Source organism: Canis lupus, chromosome 21, assembly GCF_048164855.1.
Source record: "Canis lupus baileyi chromosome 21, mCanLup2.hap1, whole genome shotgun sequence".
Classification (NCBI taxonomy): domain Eukaryota; kingdom Metazoa; phylum Chordata; class Mammalia; order Carnivora; family Canidae; genus Canis; species Canis lupus.
The window spans coordinates 16021606-16044059 of record NC_132858.1 but is presented as its reverse complement, the minus strand read 5'-3'; the positions used below and the strand labels follow the sequence as shown (position 1 = coordinate 16044059).

Here is a 22454-nt window from a genome sequence, read left to right as displayed (position 1 = left end):
ATAATATTTTATTTTTAAGATATCATCTGGTCATCTCATAGCATGTAAGCACAATTCTTAATGGCTACATCCTGAGGAGGAACATGTGAATAATAATTATACTCAATTTATTAATGAGGTTTAAGGTTGAAGCCTAAAACAGAGGGGATGTGCTTTCTGCTTGCCCACTTATCTCTTCCAGCAGTGAGGTCAGATGATAAGAGCGGATCTTATTCACAGTCATGGGCTTCAGAACCACAGCATGAGAATCAGACAAGCTTCTGCAAAATTACTTTCCTTCTAGGAGTGCATGATGACACCACACTTTCCTCAAGGCATTCTTCATCTCCGTGTTTCTCAGCGTGTAGATCAGAGGATTGAACATGGGGGCAATGATGGTGTAGAAAAGAGCCAACACTTTGTCTTCTGGGAAAGTTGTGGCTGGGCGAAGGTAAATGAACAGTGCAGGTGCAAAAAATAGAACCACGACTGTGAGGTGAGAAGTGCAGGTGGCAAGAGCTTTGCTGCGACTCTGTGCAGAATATGCCCTGATGCTGCACAGTATAAAACAATAAGACAGCGTCAGCACAGCAAAGGTCACCAAAGCAATTAGGCCTGAATTAGCAATGACTAAGAGACCTATGGCGTGTGTATTAGAACAGGCCAGCTTCAGTAAAGGATACACATCACAGAAGTAGTGATCTATCTCATTGGGGCCACAGAACGGCAGGAAGATGGTGAGAAGGAACTGACTGGTGGAATGTATAAACGCCCCCGTACAGCAGGCTGCGATGATTGCATTACATCTCTGTCTGCTCATGATGATGGTGTAGTGCAGGGGTTTGCAGATGGCCACGTAGCGGTCATAGGCCATCCCTGTGAGAATGAAGATCTCGATGCCTCCAAATAAATGTGTGGTAAAGAGTTGTGTCATGCAGTTACTGTAGGAAATGGTCTTCCTTTCTGCCAATAAGTCAGTCATTAGCTTGGGTGTCACAGTGGATGTGTAACAAAGGTCGGAGGCGGAGAGGTAATTAAGGAAGAAATACATGGGTTGCTCAATTAGCTGACTGCACATGATAGAAATCATTATAAGCAGGTTTCCTATCCAAATAGCAAGGTAGCAGAATAAAAATAATACAAAACAAAGGATTTCAATGTTCTTGTTTTTGGAAAGTCCCAAGAGAATGAATACAGTGACGTTATTGCTTTGATCCATGGTCCAGCATAGATAGAATACATGAATCACCTGAAATACAGAATCCATGAGGTCTATTTAAAAGTTTCTGGAATAGAGTGATGATCAGATCCTATTCGATGAATTTACTGGGTTGAATATGCTTCATTCAAATGTCTCAGAGGATAAAAATCAAATATTCAGTTAAAGTGACCCTCTAAGAAAACTCCGGGGGACCATAAGATTTTCATTAAATCTGCCAGCAAATTGTGATCAATGTCTGCTTTAGTCAACCTAAAGGCCTTTGATCATCCACAAATGAGTCTTGGATGCTGCTAAAAACATGGCACTGATTGCATAATAATATATGTAATCCAATAGTTTTATAATTTTAGGCTCAATCCTGTCTTGTATTTTCATGATGTTTGCACTTCCATATTTTTTTCAGCACTAACCTTATACATGACTTCTCAATTTCTATTTAAATTTCCTCTTCAACTCTCTCTATTACTAAGCTAACATGGTCACCCATACAATGAATAATCCCACTGTAATAGAAATGGAATTTTAAAGCAAAAATACTCATTTCCACAGTGGAGTTTTAAGAACTTGAATTAGTTTAAGGACAAGTTATTGAAAAATAACTTTTGATGATTCCCCAAATTAGATTATAGTGATATTAGCCAAGAAGTTAAAGAGGCTATTTTAATTTGAATAAAATTATAAAAGTGGATATACTACTGGCTTGAATTATTGATTAAACATACCTGAAATATGTTCCTTATCCCTGCACAAGTATAAAGGCTTTCTGTATAATTTTAAGTCTCTAAGTAAAGTAAGTCTTGGAATGTTCCCAGTCAAAACCATTTCATCCATCTGTCTGCACTTATTAGCAGTATGCTAAAAATATTACTTGAATTTCTAGTTATCTTGGCTTAGAAGGCTCCAGGTATATTTAATGTCCTGTCTGGAGTTCAAATCCTTGCAGATATAGGGCTACTATGATTAATTGCCACATATTTTAATGTCTTTAAAAAAATCATGTGTATAATCTGATCATTCATAATAATTTGGGGGGAATCCCTGGTTATATGTCTTAAGTCAGCTGCTAACTTCATATATAACTTTTTGCATGTCAGTTAATTTCTTTAAGTTTTTTCTTCATTTGAAACCTAGAAAAATATATCCTGTTCTATATAATTCAGACTATCTCTGAGACTCAACCTTGATCATAGATCAACTTTGATCATGATTATAGATCATAGATCTCTATATACCCTCTAAAAAGGGAAATATTGAAGCAAAAATATAAATTTAACATAAACCCTGGCTGTCCCAAATCTGAAATTTATATACCTTTCTGAATCTTCCAGACAAAACCAGGATCCTCCCTGAATGGATCATTGTCCCATGTTAGCTTCTCAAATTGAAATGGAAAATGTGTAAAAGGAAACACAGGATTATAAAACAGACTCAAGTCTCCATGAAAAGCTACAAATAAGCAAGCCAGTTCTAGAAAGAAACAAACGTGCAGCTCATGTGCTTCTAGAAAGCAATATATTTCTCACTTCTCAAGTATGAGTAGTGATATTACAACCTCAGCTATTGGCCAAGTGAAAAAAATGGGTAGGAGAAGACAATTTGGGTGGAAGCCCTAATACTACCACACCTTACATTAGGAACCTGGTATACTCTTGGCATATAAATTTCCTATCTGTAGAATAAAGGCACTAGCTTCAACTATCCGGATAAAATCATGATGTCTTTCACATAATTAAAAATACTTTATTCTTGGTCAATGTTTTGCTGACCATCTCTCTAAAGTTGTAATTATTGATCCTTTTTTATGTACAGACATCTAATAAAGTAGGTAGAATTAAAACACAACCTTGATCTTATTTTTCTAGAATATGTCATCCTACCCTCAGTAGATAACTAACACGTATTTGAATTTAGTCTTCTCTTAAACCAAAAAGTCTTAGACTGCAGAATTCACAGTAAAATCTACTTTAAAATTAGCTGCTAATTAATATATTTTCCTAACATAGCAGGTACTATTTTTTTTCAAAAGGTATTATTAGAGATTTATGCAAAATAATGGTAAAAAATTACTCACATATTTTCCTCTGCGCTTATTTTGAATGATTTCTTCTTTTATAATCTTTTATCCCATTCTTCATTGAAATCACAGGCATTCTTTAACTATTTGAATGATTTTCTTTAACTTTCTGACTTGAAAATTGTTCTCAGCTTAGCGAATGCTACTGATGAGTTTCACTTTCTAACTTCCCCCAAGGTATACTTTAAAAATTACAAAATTCATACATTTTTTGTAACTACTGTCACTTGTCACAATTTCAGTTCAAATAAACGATAGGAGTTTACCCCATAGCGGAAAAAAAAAAAAGTCTTAAGGCAAGAAGAGGCCTTTTTTTCGAAAATTAATCAAATCATTATTTTATACTCTATTTGTGCCACCACATTATTCCTGAGGTTTTCAAAGCTCAAATGCTAAGTAAAATTTTAGGTAAAGTTTATATCCTAAAAGTATATTTGTTTTCTCCCAAGGTGTTGCTTATTTAGTTCGAGTTAATTATTTTCTGTCCCCAAATAATCAATTGACCAGTTAGTATCCTCTCAGATCCAAGTACCCACAACAGCTCTACAGCTGGATTACAAATGCCCTACACAAAAGGTAATTCTTCAGTGTGTTGTTAGAATCTCACTCATTAAAAAGTCCTTGGTGACTGAGATCTCTGTTTATGCAATTTGAATTGCTTTTTCCCTTTGCTATTAATCTGCGGATCAAACTATAGTCCTGGTCCTTATATTAAGAAATGATATCCCAGGGCACCTGGGTGTCTCAGCAGTTGACCTTCTGCCTTAGGCTCAGGGCTTGATCCTGGGGTCTTGGGATCAAGTCCCACATCAGGCTCCTTGCAGGGAGCCTGCTTCTCTATGTCTCTGCTTCTCTCTCTCTCTGTCTCTCGTGAATAAATAAATAAAATCTTAAAAAAAAGAGACAATATCTATCCATTCCCACATAGTGTTTTTATCATTCTCTGGGGGAAAGGATGTACATGTTCTTTAATGTATTTCACTTAAGGTAAATCTTCTAATTTCCATTTACAATAAAATTTGTAATGGTGTATCTCCATTAAGGTAAATCTCCACTTGAGGTAAATTAATTGTTATTAAGGTAAATTCTAAGGAAATTTACAGACATATAGATCTTTCTTTTGTATATTTTTAGGTTTACAAAATGCTCATTAAAATACTTTATCAAGAGGAGATTTGAAGGTTTTGTAATTTTGCTCTAGTCTTAGGTCATTTTCAATAACTGTTCCTCTTTTTACATTTCTATTCAAAACTAATACCTGATTCTGCTTTGCCCTCTGAGTTCCACTAATAGCAAATATTTAGTAAACTGTGCTCTATGTCAGACCTGAACCACTGATGGAGTTTAGCTCATTTCTCTTTACAACAACTCTATACAATAGATAATATCACCAATCTTATTTCACAAATGAAAGAACTGTGGCATTGTAAAGTGACAGTGATTCTTATGAAATGGAGGTGACACTTCTGGGGTGAAAGAGCATGAGTCTGTGGAAAGATAGAGATGCGATTTTTTTTTTTTTGTCCTGAGTGAGAGTTAATGGGTTTATAATCATTCATTATTCTGTATATTAATGATTATTTGGGTGTCTTATTTAATGGTTAAAAATTATAAAAATAGCCAAGCATCATAGCCTTTGAAAATGTGCGCAACTTGTTAGTTTGCTTTGCTTCTAAAATACAAATTACCCAGGGATTCTGGGAGATCTTATGATCAGTCTATTCCCTACAATCCAAATAAACTTTTTCCCCCCAACTTTTTTCTCTTGCTGTTACGTGTCTCCCTCAATCTTGATTTAGTAGGTGTTTTTGCATCTCCTTCAGATCTCAGACTTTTCTCCATGGGATCCCCTATGTTCCTCTTCTCTTATCTTTTTCTTCACTGTCCCATTCCTTCTAGCTATACTTGTTTATCCAAAAAGCTCATCTACTCAATGGATTCTCCTCCTCCTTAGTAAAAGGATTGAAGTGTATCTTCTGAGATCCTTTAAGTACTTTATATCTATGATTCATTTTAAGCTATTTTGTGTAAACTGTGTCATAGTCTAAGTTCATTTTCTGTATATGGACATCCAGTTGCTCTAGCACTGTTTGTTAAAAACACCATCTTTTCTCCATCAAATTACCTTTTTCTTTTCGTTCCATTGATCTTTATGTGTATGCTTTTTACCAATACCACACTGACCAGTAATAGCACACAATCTTGATTACTCTACAGTAAGTCTAATTTTATAATAGGAGTCCTACAACATTGTAGCATTTAAAAAAAATTATTTTGGCTATTCTAGTTGCTTTGCCTATTCAAATGATTTTGAGAATCATCTTGCTGATATCTAAACAAAACAAAACAAAACAAAATTTGCTGAATTGGAGAAATTGACACCTTAACATCATTGAGTCTTTTAATTAATAGTGTATACTATTTGCTTAGTCTTTGATTTATTTCATTGTTGTTTTGTAATTTTCTGCATATAGCTCTTGCTTATACTTCACTAAATTTATATACAAATAGATTTTATTATAATTTTTTAAAATTTTAGATTTCAGTTTTTGATTGCTGGCTCTATTATACATGTGGACAGTGTATCCTATGAACTTGCTAAACTCACTTATTAGTTTCAAGAGGTATTTGTAGATTATTTGGGATTTTAACATAGGTAGTTGTGTTGCATAGAAATAAGGGCAGTTTCACTTGTTCTTCTACTTTCTATGACTTTTTTGGGAGTCTATTACATTAGCTAGGGCTTTCAAAACAATTTTGGATAATTAGTAGTAGAAAAAGACATCTTTGCCTTGTTCTAGATTATACAGGAAAATAAGTTAGTCTCCTACCATTAAGTTTTATATTAGCTATTGGTTATTCATAGATATTTTTATTAGGCTAATGAAGTTATTCATAGTTATTTTTATTAGGCTAATGAAGTTCATAGGTTGCTGAAGTTTTTGATCATAAAAAGATGTTGAATTCTGTTGAAAACTTTTTCTGCATCTATTGATATGATCTTTTGGTTCTCTTTCTTCAGTCTATTAATATAGTGAATTATGTTGATTGTTTTTCCATTGTTGAACAAGACTTAGGTGGTTTGGATGAACTCCACTTGGTTGTGATTTATTGCTGTTATTGATCTAATAATGTTTTGTTAAAAATTGTCATGTCTGTGTTCATGAGAAATAATGGTTTTTCATTTTCACTTCTTATGGTATTTTTTTTATAAATAGAGCTCTATTATTATCAAAAATATTATTTATATTTGTATTTAATGTATATGTAATGTAAATGTATATAAATACATTTGTATTTTTTAATGAAAAAAATGTAACACCAAGTGCTGCTTTCATATTAATCTACTACCTCATGGCAGCGTGGCACAGTGAAAAGAGCAGAGATGAGCCAGATAGGCAAATACGTCTGGGTTCACACTTGATCTTAGCCAAAAGGACGAGAATTTAAGATATTAGGTAGGTCTGGATTCAAAGCCCTGCTCTGCAGCAAACTGTAAGTGATATTGAGGAAGTCACTTCTTCAGACCTCAGCTTTCAACTCTGTAAAATGGAGATTACATCTACTTTTTAAAGTTACCATTAGGATGCAAAAGAAAATAAGAATATCATGCATTACACAGCATATACCACTAGAGCAAGCTTCCTATCACTATTAAGCTACCTATAGTAAACTCTAACCAATATTATTGTCTTTATTTACAAGAGAAATGACACTTCACTAAGCATTCTATTACAGCAAACTTAATTATCTCTTTTATTATTCAACAGTTAGAGGTAGTATAGCATCACACATAAGAGTTCTGCCTTCAGTCAGGGCGTGATCCTAGGGTCCTGGGATCAAGCCCCGCATTGGACTCCCTGCGAGGAGCCTGATTTTCCCTTTGTCTATGTATCTGCCTTTCTGTGTCTCTTGTGAATAAATAACTAAAATCTTAAAAAAAAAAAAAAAAGATAAAGAGTTCTGGCAAACCAGTGATGAGACTTGAGTTTGAATCTTAGCTCTACTGCATGCAGGTGAGTAGATCTGTACGGAATTTCCAACCTCCCAAATTCAGTCTCCTACCTTTAGAGATAAGAAATTCATGTATATTCCTTAACAAGGTATTTCAAATATATAAACAATTATTGTTGTCACTTATCTTTTTTTATTGAATTCTTTTAGGTATAAATCTGCTGAATCTCCATCAGGTAATACAAAAGCAACAATTATGATAGAAACACCTGAAGACACTTGCTTTCTGCCTCTTGCCCCTAAACTTTCCAGCCAAGCAAATGAGGCCTGCCTGTGATTTGGATGATAATTATAACTGTGGCAAGAATAAGCATTCATTTAGGTTATATGTGCTCTCTAAGTCATGCTGAGAATCTAAAGACATCAAGCTTCAACACAGTGCACAGCCATGTCTGAGAAAGTGGTTTTCCACACTGGGTAGGTCTGCAGTTTGCCCTGTAAGTGAAGCTGGAAGAACCTGGTCCTTCCCCACTGAGAATCCCAATGTAACATAAATGCTGAAATAAGAACAATTTAGAAACATCTCTTTGCATCAAATCAGCATTTGGCCTGGATTAGCATCCAACTCAAACACATTTTGATAAGTGATATAAATTAATTCACAGGAAAGCTGGGCCAGATGGAAAGAATATGGAGGAATTAATATTCTTGCAAGGAAGGGCCCCTACTTTGTTACTTTGTTACTCCTCTTTAAAGAGTTTACCTTGTGGGTGACTCAATATCATCCACACTTTCAGGCATGAAAATGGGAACAAGAATGATGGGGACATAGAAAAGTCTCAATCAGTTTGCACAAACAGGAAGCCACAATGTGGAGGCAGCTATTTTTGGAGAGAAAAGTTGGCATCAGGAACCTGGAGTTCTCCTCATGACTTCACTAGATAAATAAGATGCATATTTAATTGCATTAGCCCTGAGACATCCCTCCTGCCCTGACACTGTGCAGGATATTTCCAGATTCTGAAATGAAATGTGCAAACGTGGATGGAGAGTTAATAAAAAAATTAGAATGAGTTTCTCGTCAAAAGTCAGGAAGGGTAAGGTCTGAGACAGAGATATCTCCTCTGTCTTTGGCCAGTTTTACTTCCTCTTCTCTATCACCAACTTTCTCATTATCATCTGTACCTGAGTTCCAACTCTAGAGAGAGGCCAAGTCCAGAAATGGGTTCTAGAAGTCAGACACAGAGCACACCTGTTACCTACTCATCTCCTAGCTGCTTCATTCTCTTCCAAACCCATACCATTGGGCACATGCTCTAGCTGTCCAAACATCTGGATTGTGACACTTTTCTGCTCGCACAGGGAACAGCCTCCTACTGCCTTCCTAAAACCAGTCATAGTAACAGTATTGCATGCATACTAGTACCAGGAACTGCACAAAGACTTTTCCTCCATTATTACAAATGCTCCCAAAGACCCTGGGAGGAAATTATTATTCTGTTGTTTTTATTATTATTATTATCCTCAATGTTATGCAAACTTCATATTTGATCACTTCTAGATTCTAGAAAAAGCTGAAAAGCTTTTTCTCCAACATTGTTCCTTAAACCCCAACCAAACTGATTTCTCACTGTTTTCTCATATAAGCCTTGTATTTCTTCCCCTTTGATGCTTCTGAAAAAAGATATTTATTTATTTATTCATGAGAGACCCAGAGAGAGAGGCAGAGACATAGGCAGAGGGAGAAGCAGGTTCCCCGTGAGGAGCCCGATGCAGGACTCGATCCCAGGACCCCGGGATCATAACCTGAGCCAAAGGCAGACGCTCAAACACTGAGCCACCCGAGGTGTGTCCCAACATCTATTCCTTCTTAAAGCTCACCTCAAACACACCTCCTGCAATGAGGATTTCTCATATCTCTTTGCCAAAAATAACAGTTTCTCATAATTATCAGTGATATTACTGTACCACCTTGGGGGACTTCCATTTGATTTTGTGCATCTGTTTCTCCACTGCTAGACTGTCCATTTTTCAAGCAACTGGATGTCATGATACCCATGTCTGTGTTTGGCATTAGGCACATAATTCACATTTGCTCAAGGAATGTCATATAAATAAATACTAACCTTCAGGAAAGCATCTAATCTGTTTGGAGTGTCTGAGACATCTGTTTCCTCTCATTGATTAATTTTGTCTTTCCTTAATTTATCTTTTTACTCAAATGTAAAAATCAATATCAGAGTAAGCCCACTACAGTAGCATATTATTTTTCTAAATACATCTAATGACGACCATTTAATCAAGGCTCTGGCTGGCTCCATGGTAAGGTAAGAAATTAAGAGAGAAATCTATACAGAAAAACTTCCTGTGCCCTCCTCAATTAATTTTCCCAAGATTATCCACATGTTCATTTAGACAAGCTTGCACATAAGGAGAAATAAATTCTTTAACTTCATCCTTTTTCCCCTATCACATGGAGCACCACTGAAGGTGGTATTTCATATAATTCATTGAAGGTATTTTAACTTGTTCATAGGGCTCCATTGGAGTTTAATGGAAATCAATGACCCCCAAAACTTCCATTTGTTTTTATTTGTTTCTGACTTTAGTAAGATGTTTTTCACAGCCTGAGATTAACTCATTTATACTCAGGCTTATAGGGATATGCAAACATCTACTAAGCTATTTCTTCAGCAGAAATGATAAAAACAATTGTTCAAATGTTCATTATTATTATTCAACAAATAATTAAATCATAGCATCTTCCCTAAGCCAGCATGGCTTGCCAGGCATGGCAAAAGAAGAAGGTATCAACAGTTGGGTAAAGAAAGAGGAATACATAACCATGGGGTTAAAGGAGGTTAGATTAAAACTGGCTCTGAAGGACATGTATCCTTGAAAGTGAAATAAATCCCAGACAGGAGAAAAAGGTGGGTGACAAATAATGAATGACTGAAATGGAACAGGTAAATTCGAAAAAAATATGGAGGAGTTACAAGATAAACCAAGTTGGGAATAGGCAGGAAATCAGAGAAAATAAAAATCCACGGAGGTTTAAACTTTTTAATCAGAAAAAATAGTTGTAGCCAAGACATTTTGAAGTGGTAAGATCAGTACCCAGAAATGTAAAGCTGGGTGAGCTCAGAGTGGGGCCAGTTTAGTTCTACTGCCACTTACTGAGACCCTACTAGGGCCAATGTGCCATGCTAAGAGCTACTGAGACCACCAAGACAATAAAGAAAGGTCTTGCCCTCCAGACGCCTAACAAAATGACAAAAAAAAAAAAAAAAAAAAAAAAAAGCTATTGATGTAGGAATGAGTTAGACAGGGATAGATAGGGAAAGATAATGGAAAGGCCCCAGAGTCAGGTTCTTACCCATTCAAAAAAAACAGAGATAGGACAGTAAAAACAAACAAACAAACAAACAAACAAACAAAAAATAAACCGGGCTCCCTAGCTCCAAAATGTTAGGGAGTGGGATGCCTGGGTGGCTCATTGATTGAGCATCTGCCTTCAGCTCAGATCCTGATCCCAGGGTCCTGGGATCAAGTCCCTCATTGGGCTCCCCACAGGGGACAGAAACAGAAATAGGGTTTCTATTGCTGGATTTGATTTCCTTGTAGTTCGTTATATTTTTATGGCCATGTTCCTGAGAATAATGGTCTTTAGTGTTCATTTCTTGCAGTATTTTCGCCTAGACTTGGTATTGGGATAATAGGACCTCATAAAGTGAGTTTGGAAATGTTCTTTTTTCACTTGAAGATCATGTGTAGACTTAATATTATTGCTTTCTTGTATGTTTGGTAGAGTTCAGTACTGAAGCCATCTGGGCCAGACGTTTTCTTTCATGGATGGTTTAATTCAATTTCTTTAATAGATATAAACCTATTCAGATGATATATTTCTTCCTCCTTTGGTGAGTTTTTGTAGTGTGTGTCTCTCGAGAAATTTGACGAACATATAACATATGTTTGTCAATTATGTGTCTCTCGAGAAATTTGACAAACATATTGACATGTTTGTCAATTATGACAAACATAACAAAATTATGTCATAAAATTATTCATAATATTCCCTATTATCCTTTTAATGTCTCTGTAGGATGAGGGATGTCTCCTCCCTCATTCTTAATCCTGTCAATGTGTCTTCTTTCTTTTTTCTTGGTTATCTTGGATAGAGGTTTATAAATTGTGTTATTCTTTTTAAAGAAAAGACTCTTGATTTCATCAATTTTACAGACTTCTTTTGTGTTGACAGTGTAATTAATTTCCTGCTTAATATTTATTATATTCTTCCTCCAGCTAGGTTTGGACTTTATTTGTTCTCCTAATTTTCGAGGATAAAAACTTAGGTTATTGATTTTAAATTTCTTTAAAATGCATTCAGTTGGTATTTAAATTTCCTCAAAGCAGTGCTTTAACTGCCCACCCCATTTTAATATGATGTATTTTTTAAATATTTATTCATGAGAGACACAGAAAGAAAGGCAGAGACACAGGCAGAGGGAGAAGCAGGCTCCCTGCGGGGAGCCTGTCGTGGGACTCGATCCCAGGACCCTGGGATCACAACCTGAGCTGAAGGCAGATGCTCCACCACTGAGCCACCCAGGTGCCCAAAAACTGTCTTTCCTGTTCTTCCTTTAAAGCTGCTATATCTGAGAGGGTAGGCAGAGAAGCAGAATAATTAAAATACATGTGATGAATATGTGATATATAAATATATGCATTAAAAGGGCATTCTTTAAGAGTCGGGAGTGATGTGTGAGGTTACATTAGTATTCCCAAACCTTTAAAAGCAGTTAAGTATATCCTAAAGGCTAAATGACATACAATACAAAACGGGAACCTCAATATTTATTAAATACAAAAAGCTGATGGAAATAACAGCATGAGCAATATAAAATTTTATAATCATTGAATTGGCAAAATTAAACATAATCATGTCAGATCTAGAGAGAAGTTATATTTGAAGAGAGTTGAAGGAAGGTATCACATTAGTAAGATACCTTGGGACTCATAGCATTCAATGAAATGATCATTAAAAATTGAGAACAAAATATTACAGTGACAAAAAAAAACACAGAATGTACTTGATGGAGAATATTTATTTTTGCTTAAAAATATCCCATAATCTCACATAGTACCATGAATTAATTTGCTTAAAATATTCCATAACATCTCATAGCACGTTGTAAATTAATTCCTTTATATTTTTTGCAGATAAGTCTTTTCACACTTCTCCTTTTCCTCATTCATGATCATGCAGCTGAATAATATGAATAAATTTTTCTGCTTAGGTTGATCCAGGAAGAAAGTAGTGTTTGTCACTTTTTTGCTTTTCTTCTTGGGGATGTAGCTGGGTAACTTTCTGATTATTACTACTTTCAAGTCCAGCCGGGCACTCGGGAGTCTGGTATACTTCTTCCTTTTCCATTTATCCTCATCTGACACCTGCTTCTGTACTCCCATAGCCCCTAGAATGATTATGGATGTCCTTTTGAAGAAGACCACTGTCTCTTTCAGTAAGAACATGATACAAATTTTTTCATTCCGTTTCTTTGGCTCCCTGGAGATCTTCATCCTCATCCTCATGACTGCTGACCGCTATGTGGCCATCTGTAAGACCTTGCACTACACAACCATCATACGTTGACGGATCTGTGCTGTGCTGGTGGCTATGGCCTGAGTGGGGTCCTGTGCACATTCTTCAGTTCAGACATTTCTGGCCTTGAGTTTACCGCTCCATGGTCTCAGTGTGATTGATTGCTATCTTTGTGACTTGCAGCTTTTGTTGAAACTTGCCTGTGCAGACACCTATGTGATCAATCTACTTCTGGTGTCCCAAAGTGGGGCCATTTGTACATTGAGTTTTGTCATGCTGATGTGCTCCTATGTTATATATAACCTTGCAGTCTCTGAAAACCACAGTGCTGAGGGGAGGAGAAAAGCCCTCTCCTACATCATTGTGGTCATCTTGTTCTTTGGTCCTTGTACATTTATATACATACATCCTGCAACCACCTTCTCTGTGATTAAGATAATAGCTTTGTTTTATATAATTGGAATACCTTTGCTCAACCCTCTGATTTATACTCTAAGGAATGCAGAAGTGAAAGGCATCATAGGAAATTATGGAGCAAGAAGGTGATTTCAGATGACTGGAGATGAAAGGGAGTTTCAAAATTTTCTTTATAGTTTGAATTTGTTTAGAAGTCCAAAAAGAATATAACCTTATTAATGAGGAGCTAATACAATCCTGTCTTTGGACATGAACAGTACGTCTTTCAGGAAAATAAGTAATATGAATACACACACTCATTGGTGTTAGGTCCGTTTTATGTAGAGGAATAGACAGCGTAAGGTACAAACAGGTATGTAAGGTCTATAGCTTTAGGTGTTCTTCACCATTCTGTCTCTGCCTGTCTTGCCTGCCCAGTCACTTGTGGTTTTGACCTACTGCTTTCTCTGCCCCTCTTCGTGTTGACTCCTGGTGTTCCGCCTGTACCACCCTATATGTTTGCATCCACACACTGGAGGTTTTCTCTCTTCCAGGTTCCTGTATTAGGCACTTTTGTGTCATCATAGCTGATCATGAACCTTCAGTTTAGTTGTTCTTCCTGGCTTGGTAGGAAGTATTAGATTCAAATAATTACAGGAGCTTCACATTGTAAAGGAAAATATGTAATCTAATAATCTCCCAATTTTAGGGGTTATATTCCAAAATCCTTTAAAAAAAGATTTATTTATCTATTTTAGACAGAGAGAGAGGGAAAGAGAGGGACAGACAGAGAGAGAGAGAGGGAGCATGAGCAGAGAGGCAGAGGAAGAGAGAGAATTTCAAGCAGACTCCCTCTTGAGCATGGAGGTGGAGATGGGGCTCGATCCCATGATCCTGAGCTAAAATCAAGAATCAGATGCCACCCAGGCTCCTCTATATTCTGAAATCATATGATGTGCTTACCTACATCTTTGTAGAACAGTACCAGAACTTAGAAAATTCAAGTTTCTTAATAGTTCTTTGCTATTAGGAAAGGCTTTAATGGTTGAATTTAAATACATCAGAGTATTCTTTTGGTAAAATCAAGTTTATGCTTTTATATTGATTCCTTCTAATTTCAGGGGTGATAGGTTTCTCTTGAGTTATACCAATTATAGTGATTTGTTTATGTTATTTGTTATTATATTTATAGCATAGATGACCCAAACTAAGAATGATAAATTTATGTGGTAGAAGTAGAGAGTGTAAGCAGTAGATAATAGTGAATTTTAAAATATTAATTACTGAAACAATAGATGAGAGGATATTTAGGCTTTGAAACAAAAATATTTATATCACAGATATGAATTCTGAATTTCCTTTCTAGATAAGAAAAAACTGGTAGTAGTAAAAAAAAGTCACTGGTTGGCAAAGATTCAAGGATAGAGGAGAAGAGGTGACTAGGCCGAGCAGAGGACATTTTTAGGGAAGGGAAGCTATTCTGTATGATACTGTAATGGTGGATACATGACATAGTAAATATGTCAAACTCCATAAAACTTGACAACACCAAGAATAAATCCTAATGTAAGCCACGGACTTTAGGAATATTGTACCAGTATTGATTTACCAGCGGTAACAAATGTGCCACACCTCTGCAAGAAATAAGAAAACAGAAATTACGAGGGGCAGAGAGTGTATATGGGAAATAACTGTACTTTTTGTGTCATGTTTCTACAAACCTAAATCTGCTTTAAAAAATAAAATCTATTTAAAAATATATTTGTGACAATATGCCATTATGTCATTGCAGTCTTTAAAAATATTTTATTTGAATTTTATGCAAATTTATTATATAAGTACATCTTTTAAGCCACATTTTGATTCCCCCAAATCCATTACAATTTATGCTATATAAATCTCATTAATGAATATAAAATATTAAATTTTCTGTGAATACCTTTTTAAAAATTGAGATATTCTAAAGTTGCAAGCACGAATTTGAATGCTGTGACACCTCATTCATAAAGAATTTCAGCAAAAGGTGTTAGCTACATTTGACAGGACAGTCTTTAATATTTTTTAAGTTTACATGTTTTTCTCTTTTTCTTTCCATTTGCTTTCTTCTTATAACATGCAACCTTTGTCAACATTTTCACGTCAATAAACATAGAAGTGGATATAATTTTTATAAATAATTTAAGGCTCAAATAATAGCAAAATATGTTTGGGTTTTACTATTAAAATATCTAGATCTATCTTAGATTCTGATATGGAATAATTCTATGGTCTACCTCTTCAAAATCTCAGGCAGGATTTTGTGTAATAAAGATGACTGAGAAAGTTTGGCATCTAAAAAATTCTCATCATAAGAAAATAATTTTGGGATGCCTGGGTGGCTCAGTGGTTGAGCTTCTGCTTTTGGCTCAGGGCATGATCCTGGAGTCCCAGGATCAAGTCTCACATCAAGCTCTTTGCAGGGAGCCTGCTTCTCCCTCTGCCTGTGTCTCTGCCTCTCTCCGTGTGTCTCTCATGTCTCATGTCTCTCATGAATAAATAAATAAAATCTTAAAAAAAGAAAATAATTTGTAAGTATGTGTGGTGACTCATTAGCTAGACACATTGAGGTGACTATTATGCAACATATACTCATATCAAATAATTATTTGTATACCAGAAACTAATATAATGTTATACATGATTTATATCTCAATTTAAAATAAAAGACAATGCTCTCAACTTATTGAACATAGCAAACATTGTAAGAAGGCCAAAGTGAATGGGATCCCTGGGTGGCGCAGCGGTTTGGCGCCTGCCTTTGGCCCAGGGCGCGATCCCGGAGACCCGGGATCGAATCCCACGTCGGGCTCCCGGTGCATGGAGCCTGCTTCTCTCTCTGCCTCTCTCTCTCTCTCTCTCTGTGACTATCATAAAAAAAAAAAAAAAAAAAGTCCAAAGTGACTTCTGTGAAAATTGTTGGTTTTATAGAATGCTAAACTCTCATGAACATAGAATGTGTGTCGCCTGGGTGGTCAGTTAAGCATCTGCCTTTAGCTCAGGTCATGAGCCCAGGGTTCTGAGATGGAACCATGCATCAGACTCTCTGCTCAGTGGGGCGCCTGCTTCTTTAACTCCCTCCGCCCCTTCCTGCTCATGTTCTTTCTCACTATCTCGCTCTCTCTCTCTCTCTCAAATAAATAAATAAAATCTTTTTTTAAAGGCCTTTAAAATGAATCTGTGTTTTGATTATCTGAACTTCTGTTTCATTTTTAGAGAAAGCTTTATTTGGCCCAACTAAGTAAATAAACATTATAGTACATGCCTAGGTGAAAAGTTTTAATCTGGACTATTTCTGTTTATTTGTGAATAACCATTGAGAATGTGTGTCCACTTCCTCTCTGCTGTAATAGCTCTAGTTAATTTTACCTTCCTCATTATTTTTTTCACCTCTTTATACGTCTGGTATAGTGCTTCCAGACTGATTATAACTCTTGCGTTTTACTTAGACAATCTAAAATGCTTTCCATATTTTTACCATCTTCTTTTTTTTTAAGATTTTATTTATTTATTCATGAGAGACACACACAGAGAGAGAGAGAGAGAGGCAGAGACACAGGCAGAGGGAGAAGCAGGTTCCATGCAGGAAGCCCAACGTGGGACTCGATCCAGGGTCTCCAGGATCACTCCCTGGGCTAAAGGTGGCACTAAACTGCTGAGCCACCCGGACTACCCCTATCATCTTCCTTTTAATAAAATCCTGTTATCTAGCATCTTCTCTATAATGATCTTTGCCGTTTCTTAAGCAACCTTTTTAAAATCCTATTAAACATGCAAAAAAGGCCTTTCATAAATTATTTATTTTGGTAGAAAATCTTTTTCAGATGTATCTTCTTCATTCTAGTTTTCTAGTTACAAAATTTGATACATCTATCATGCCATAGTGTATATTTTTAATTAATAAACTTTATTTCTTAAAGCAGCTTTAGCTTCACAGGAAAACTGAGCAAAAAGTACAAATATTTCCCATATAACCTGTCCCCACACACAGACAACCTCCCCTACCAGAGTGATATATTTGTTAAAATCAAAGGAATCTATGCTGGCACATCATTACCTCCTCAGATCGAGTTTTCATCAGGCTTCACACTTGATGTAGTACATTTTATGATTTGCAATGTATAATGACATGTATCCACAGCTTTAGTAACATACAGAAGTGCTTCATGCTCTAAAAATCCTCTGTGATCTGCCTTTCCATTCAACCCTCCACACTAACCCTTGGCAAACACTGATGTTCTCAAAGTCTCCATTGTTTTGCCTTGTCCAGGATTCATATATTTTCAATCACATAATATGTAACCTTTACAGATTGGCTTCTTTCACTTATTAATATACATCGAAGTTCTCTACATATCATCTCATTCCTTAATAGCTCATTTCTTTTTAGTGCTGAATAATATTCTATTGCCAGATGAACCATGATTTATTTGTCTATTCACCTATGGAGGGACTTCTTGGTTTCTTCCAAGATGTTTGGCAATGATGAACAAAACAGCTTCAAACATTCGTATGAGCCCAAATATGTTCACAACATATAATTTGGTTTGCTTTTGGTTTTAGATCATGGTCTAATCTGTCTTTTGCTAGGCTGTTGTTCTTTTCTCTTTATAGTATAAAATGTCTTTGGTTCTGGATCCAATAGCTTCCCATTTACTTATCAATTTTAGGCAGGTAGGGGTTTATCAACACTTACACTTTATTATTGATTTTCTTAAGTTTTACAGAAAATGTTCTGTATTCTGGTCAATAGGTGGAATAACAAGAAATTATGTTTTTAGCCTCCTGAGTTATTGATTTTTGCTCTGTCTTAACTAGGTATTACTATTATTTTTAATATGAATTCAGGAAAAATGATCATCCGGAGCACTTTAAAACAAGTTCTACTATACAGATTTCTTTGTTGCACAGCTGATTTTGGAATGCCACTAGAGGATGTATAAATGAATATTCTATCATAAAGATATTCATGATGATTTAAAGTCATTATATTAATTTTAGATTTCATTTTCATCACTAGTGCAGAATGTGTATCACTATAAGCACTGGCATATAAGTCCAGGATTTTTAATAGAATTATCATTAAAATTGTTTTGCCTTGATAATTCACTGACCAATTAGTGTTGCCTTATTTGCTTTAGCCCAGACAGATTTTTCTGCAGGTAACCCTGTCCACATCTCCATAATACTCCATAAAATTAAGTATTCAATTAATTCTGGTATGTGGCAATTAATATTCATTTAACTATTTATTTAAATTTCTTTCTTATTCCTCTTTTTTTATGCATTCATTTCATGATAGTGATGGATAAAGTCTATGAAATATTTCTAGCTTGCTTAGTCACATCAAGCCCTTTTCTTTTATAAAGTTGCTTAGCTATACTGTTTCTTCAAATTAATTGTGTGCTTTCCTTGAAAATAATGTTTGACACCAAACTTTTGTCATGGCATTTTTCATTTCTGCATTTCTCAGAGTATAGATTATGGGATTCAACATAGGAGCGATGATGGTATAAAATAGAGCAAATACTTTGTCCTCAGGGAGAGTAGTTGGAGGTCGTAGGTAGTCAAAGATTGAAGGCCCAAAGAATAAGATGACAACAGTGATATGAGACCCACAGGTGGAAAGGGCTTTGTGTCTTCCCTCAGCTGAGTGATGTCTTAGACTAAACAATATAATAACATAAGAAACAAATAAGACAACAAAGGTAACTAAGGCAACCATACCTGAATTGGCAACCACAAGGACACCAATGATGTAAGTATCAGTGCAGGCAACTTTCAGCAAAGGGAAGATATCACAAAAGTAGTGATCGATTTCATTAGGACCACAAAATGGCAATTGGATTGTCATTGATAATTGAGGAAAAGAATGAAGAGCCCCACCAGCCCAAGCAGCTAAGACTAGGAGATGGCACCTTGCCCTGTTCATGATAAGCATGTAGTGGAGAGGCCTGCAAATAGCAACATAGCGATCAAAGGCCATGACAGTAAGGACAAAGATCTCAATACTCCCAAAGAAGTGCATGGCAAAAACTTGTAACATGCAATTACCATAAGAGATGGTTTTAGTCCCCCCTAGTAGGTCAGCAATTAATTTGGGTGTAACGCTAGAGGTATAGCAGATGTCCATAGAGGATAAATGGCTGAGGAAGTAGTACATTGGTTGGTGAAAAAGAGGGCTGCATCGAATGGAGACAAGGATTAGAAGGTTTCCTACCAACAGGGCAATATAACAGAATAAGAAGAGTACAAAGCAAAATATTTGCATGTTCTGGTCATATGAAAGTCCTAGAAGAATGAATTCTGAGATGTTTCTCTGCCGCTCCATTTACTCTAGTTTGCTGTATGTTACACACAATGAGTTATGTATCTGAAGGAAATAAACATAAATTTGGTGAAAACTTAACAGTATGAACTGAATGATAAAAAATTTACTAAGAGTAGATTGACATAAATATAATATTAATATTAATTATTCTTGATTTCTTAAAGTGTTTTATCTTTTTATTAACTCTTATTTTACAAAAGTATTATGGAATAATTTTATATTGAAAATAATGGAAATAATTATGTATGCTATTCAATTTTGCTGGTAATGATTTCTAAATATTTAAATGATATTTTGAAAATTAAAAAAATTAAATTAAAAATTATTTATTATTATTAATTATATTATTTATATAACAAAGGAGATTTTAAAAAAATTGTCCCAAGTCAAAATAGTTTTGTCGCATATATTTTAAATACGTGTGCCTAATGCATGAGGTCAACTTTCCTCTTTTTACCATTTTCTGGTCAAATTCCATGAATCATTAAATTGCCCAAGTATGTTTGAATCATGGCTCTTGCCAAAAATTTCATGTGTTTTATATACAATCTAAGGAACTAATGTCAATAAAAAGGGATGATACAGAAGGTAATGTTAGTCAAACTTTGTGGCCAGATAGCATGCAGTGGTATTTATTCAAACAAAATAATGAAAAATTCATTTATTTGCATCTTTTGTATCTGATGTGTAATTTTAAGACATTATTTAATCAGTACAAAAGGAGTTAAGAATAGAAAGAATGCTCTTTCAGGAGTTATTTTCCTCAAGATAAAGAATTATCTATCCCTAGTGGTTTGAACAACTAGTGCACCTTCTATATTTCTCTGGATCTGATGTGACAGTCATATCTAGGTCCCTAGATGTCTATTTTTTAAAAACCCCAGAATGCTTTTGTAGCAAAGTTACAGATGGTTATAGAAACCATCAACTCTAGTGATTCTCAAAATTAATATCTATGCATTTTATAGTGTTGAAGACTATTATATATATACATACATATATATGTAGTAGGTCTCTATATATTTTATATATATAGTATATCTCTCTCTATATTATTTGTATGTATATGTTTATTTATAAACATATATAAGTTATAAATTTATAAAATACATAATTTATAATTATGTGTGCACATATATAAATATATATCTTTAAATATATTTAATAGAGAGGCATTTAGAAATGGTCCATACTGTTGGACAGCAATTTTGCTTTAAATTATCATTCAAAACTCTAACTTCACAAAGGAGTAATTTTTAGTGTGTTCCTACCTTTTTGAAAATAATAATCAGTTACAGAGTATTCAGCAGTTAACCTTCACTAAAGAGTGTTGAAAAGTTTTAGGGAGGTAGAGTTCATTGTTCGTAGTTTTTACTCATTGCAGGTGATACTGATTCTTTGTTTTTTTGTGTTGTTGTTGCTGTTGTTTTGTTTTGTTTTGTTTTAAGATTTTATTTATGTATTTATTTGTTTATTTATTTGATACAGAGAGAGAGAGGCAGAGACATAGGCAGAGAGAGAGAAGCAGGCTCCTCACAGGGAGCCTGATGTGGGACTTGATCCCGGACCTGGGATCATGCCCTGAGCCAGAGGCAGATGCTCAACCACTGAGCTACCCAGACGTCCCTGATTCTTTGTTAATGAGGTAGAAATAAGGTTAATTTTTCACATACATTGATTTACCTAAAACAATCTATCTTAAAAAGAATTACTATGCAAGATGACTGCAAACACTTTAAAGACAGAATTCACATGATTAACTCAAATCTCTGATTTTAAAAAAGAGTCTTAGATCAAGAGAATCTAAACATTTCTTGGGATGGGGAAGCAATACAGTGTGAATGCCAGGAGACAGAAATCCTGATTCTCCCTCAATTTGGGACTATTTTAATGGAAGAGAGCTGAGACGGATGATGAAGGGTGTCATGAATGAAAGCTTGAAAAGACTATCTTGAATCTTCATCTGAGTAGAAAAGAATATGCAAGACTAATCCATCTGTCTTTTTGAGTATTTATGTAAGTAAAGATATATGGACTATCCAACATAAATGTATCTGGAATTCTCTCATCTAAATCATTTTGAAATAAATTTCCTTCAGCTTTACCAACATGTACGTTGCTTAAATCAGGATTTCTCCTTTTTTCTAGACCATCGTTGGCATTGAAGCCACAATAGTGCTTCATCTGTCTCATCTTATAACCTGAGAGGCCATTATACATGCTCGCTGCACTGAGCAAACGTAAAAGGGAAAAGTCAAGAGGGGAGAATTATTGTCATAAAAACAACATTTTGATCACAGAGATATTAAGGATCCATCCTGGATAAAAACTGAAGTTACAGTTGTTGGAAAAAGAACATCAGGCAATCCGCTAAACAAATGGTTAGAATAGTAGCAACACAGAAAGAGGTAGAAATATTGAGGCATCTCAAATAAACTGACTAGCTTGAATGAATTGCTTAATCTCTTTAAACTTCATTTTACTGATTTTACAATTAAGATATCATTACAAAACTTAGAATTTTGATGAAAGATACATGAAGTAATATGAAACAGCCCATGACACATGTGGTTCAAAACTGTCATTTTTCCTTTAGTCTTTCCTCCCTGGAGTGATTAGCTTAGAACCATAGAAAGTGTCATGCACGCACAAACAAGCAAGGCCAGTGGAAAAATAAAGAAAAAAACTATTAATAACATGGATTTAGTAATTTATCAGGTAAACTCCAATTTCAACAATTTGTTGGGAAAAAACATTTAGGTTAGTTGATGGAAGATTGGTAGTCTCAGGGTATCCTTAACTCTAATCTTTAGTCTAATTCGTTTGGACTATAAAAATATAGTTAAATTATTACTTCTTT

The 22454-nt window shown here is 35.1% G+C and overlaps 2 protein-coding genes across 2 annotated transcripts; both read right to left on the bottom strand.

The window, feature by feature from the left end:
• Nucleotides 1–268: 268 nt before the first annotated feature.
• On the bottom strand, nucleotides 269–1198 carry LOC140613612 (olfactory receptor 4P4). The gene has a single exon (XM_072792043.1). It carries the CDS (start codon nucleotides 1196–1198, stop codon nucleotides 269–271), a length of 930 nt encoding a protein of 309 aa, XP_072648144.1.
• A 17460-nt stretch (nucleotides 1199–18658) lies between these two features.
• Nucleotides 18659–19594, bottom strand: LOC140613385 (olfactory receptor 4P4-like). Its single transcript, XM_072791914.1, has one exon. The coding sequence runs from the start codon at nucleotides 19592–19594 to the stop codon at nucleotides 18659–18661; it is 936 nt and encodes a 311-aa protein (XP_072648015.1).
• Nucleotides 19595–22454: the final 2860 nt, after the last annotated feature.

Coding starts and splice junctions, on each gene's coding strand:
- LOC140613385 (XM_072791914.1), bottom strand. CDS start 19,594: ATGGAGCGGCAGAGAAACATCTCAGAATTCATTCTTCTAGGACTTTCA.
- LOC140613612 (XM_072792043.1), bottom strand. CDS start 1,198: ATGGATCAAAGCAATAACGTCACTGTATTCATTCTCTTGGGACTTTCC.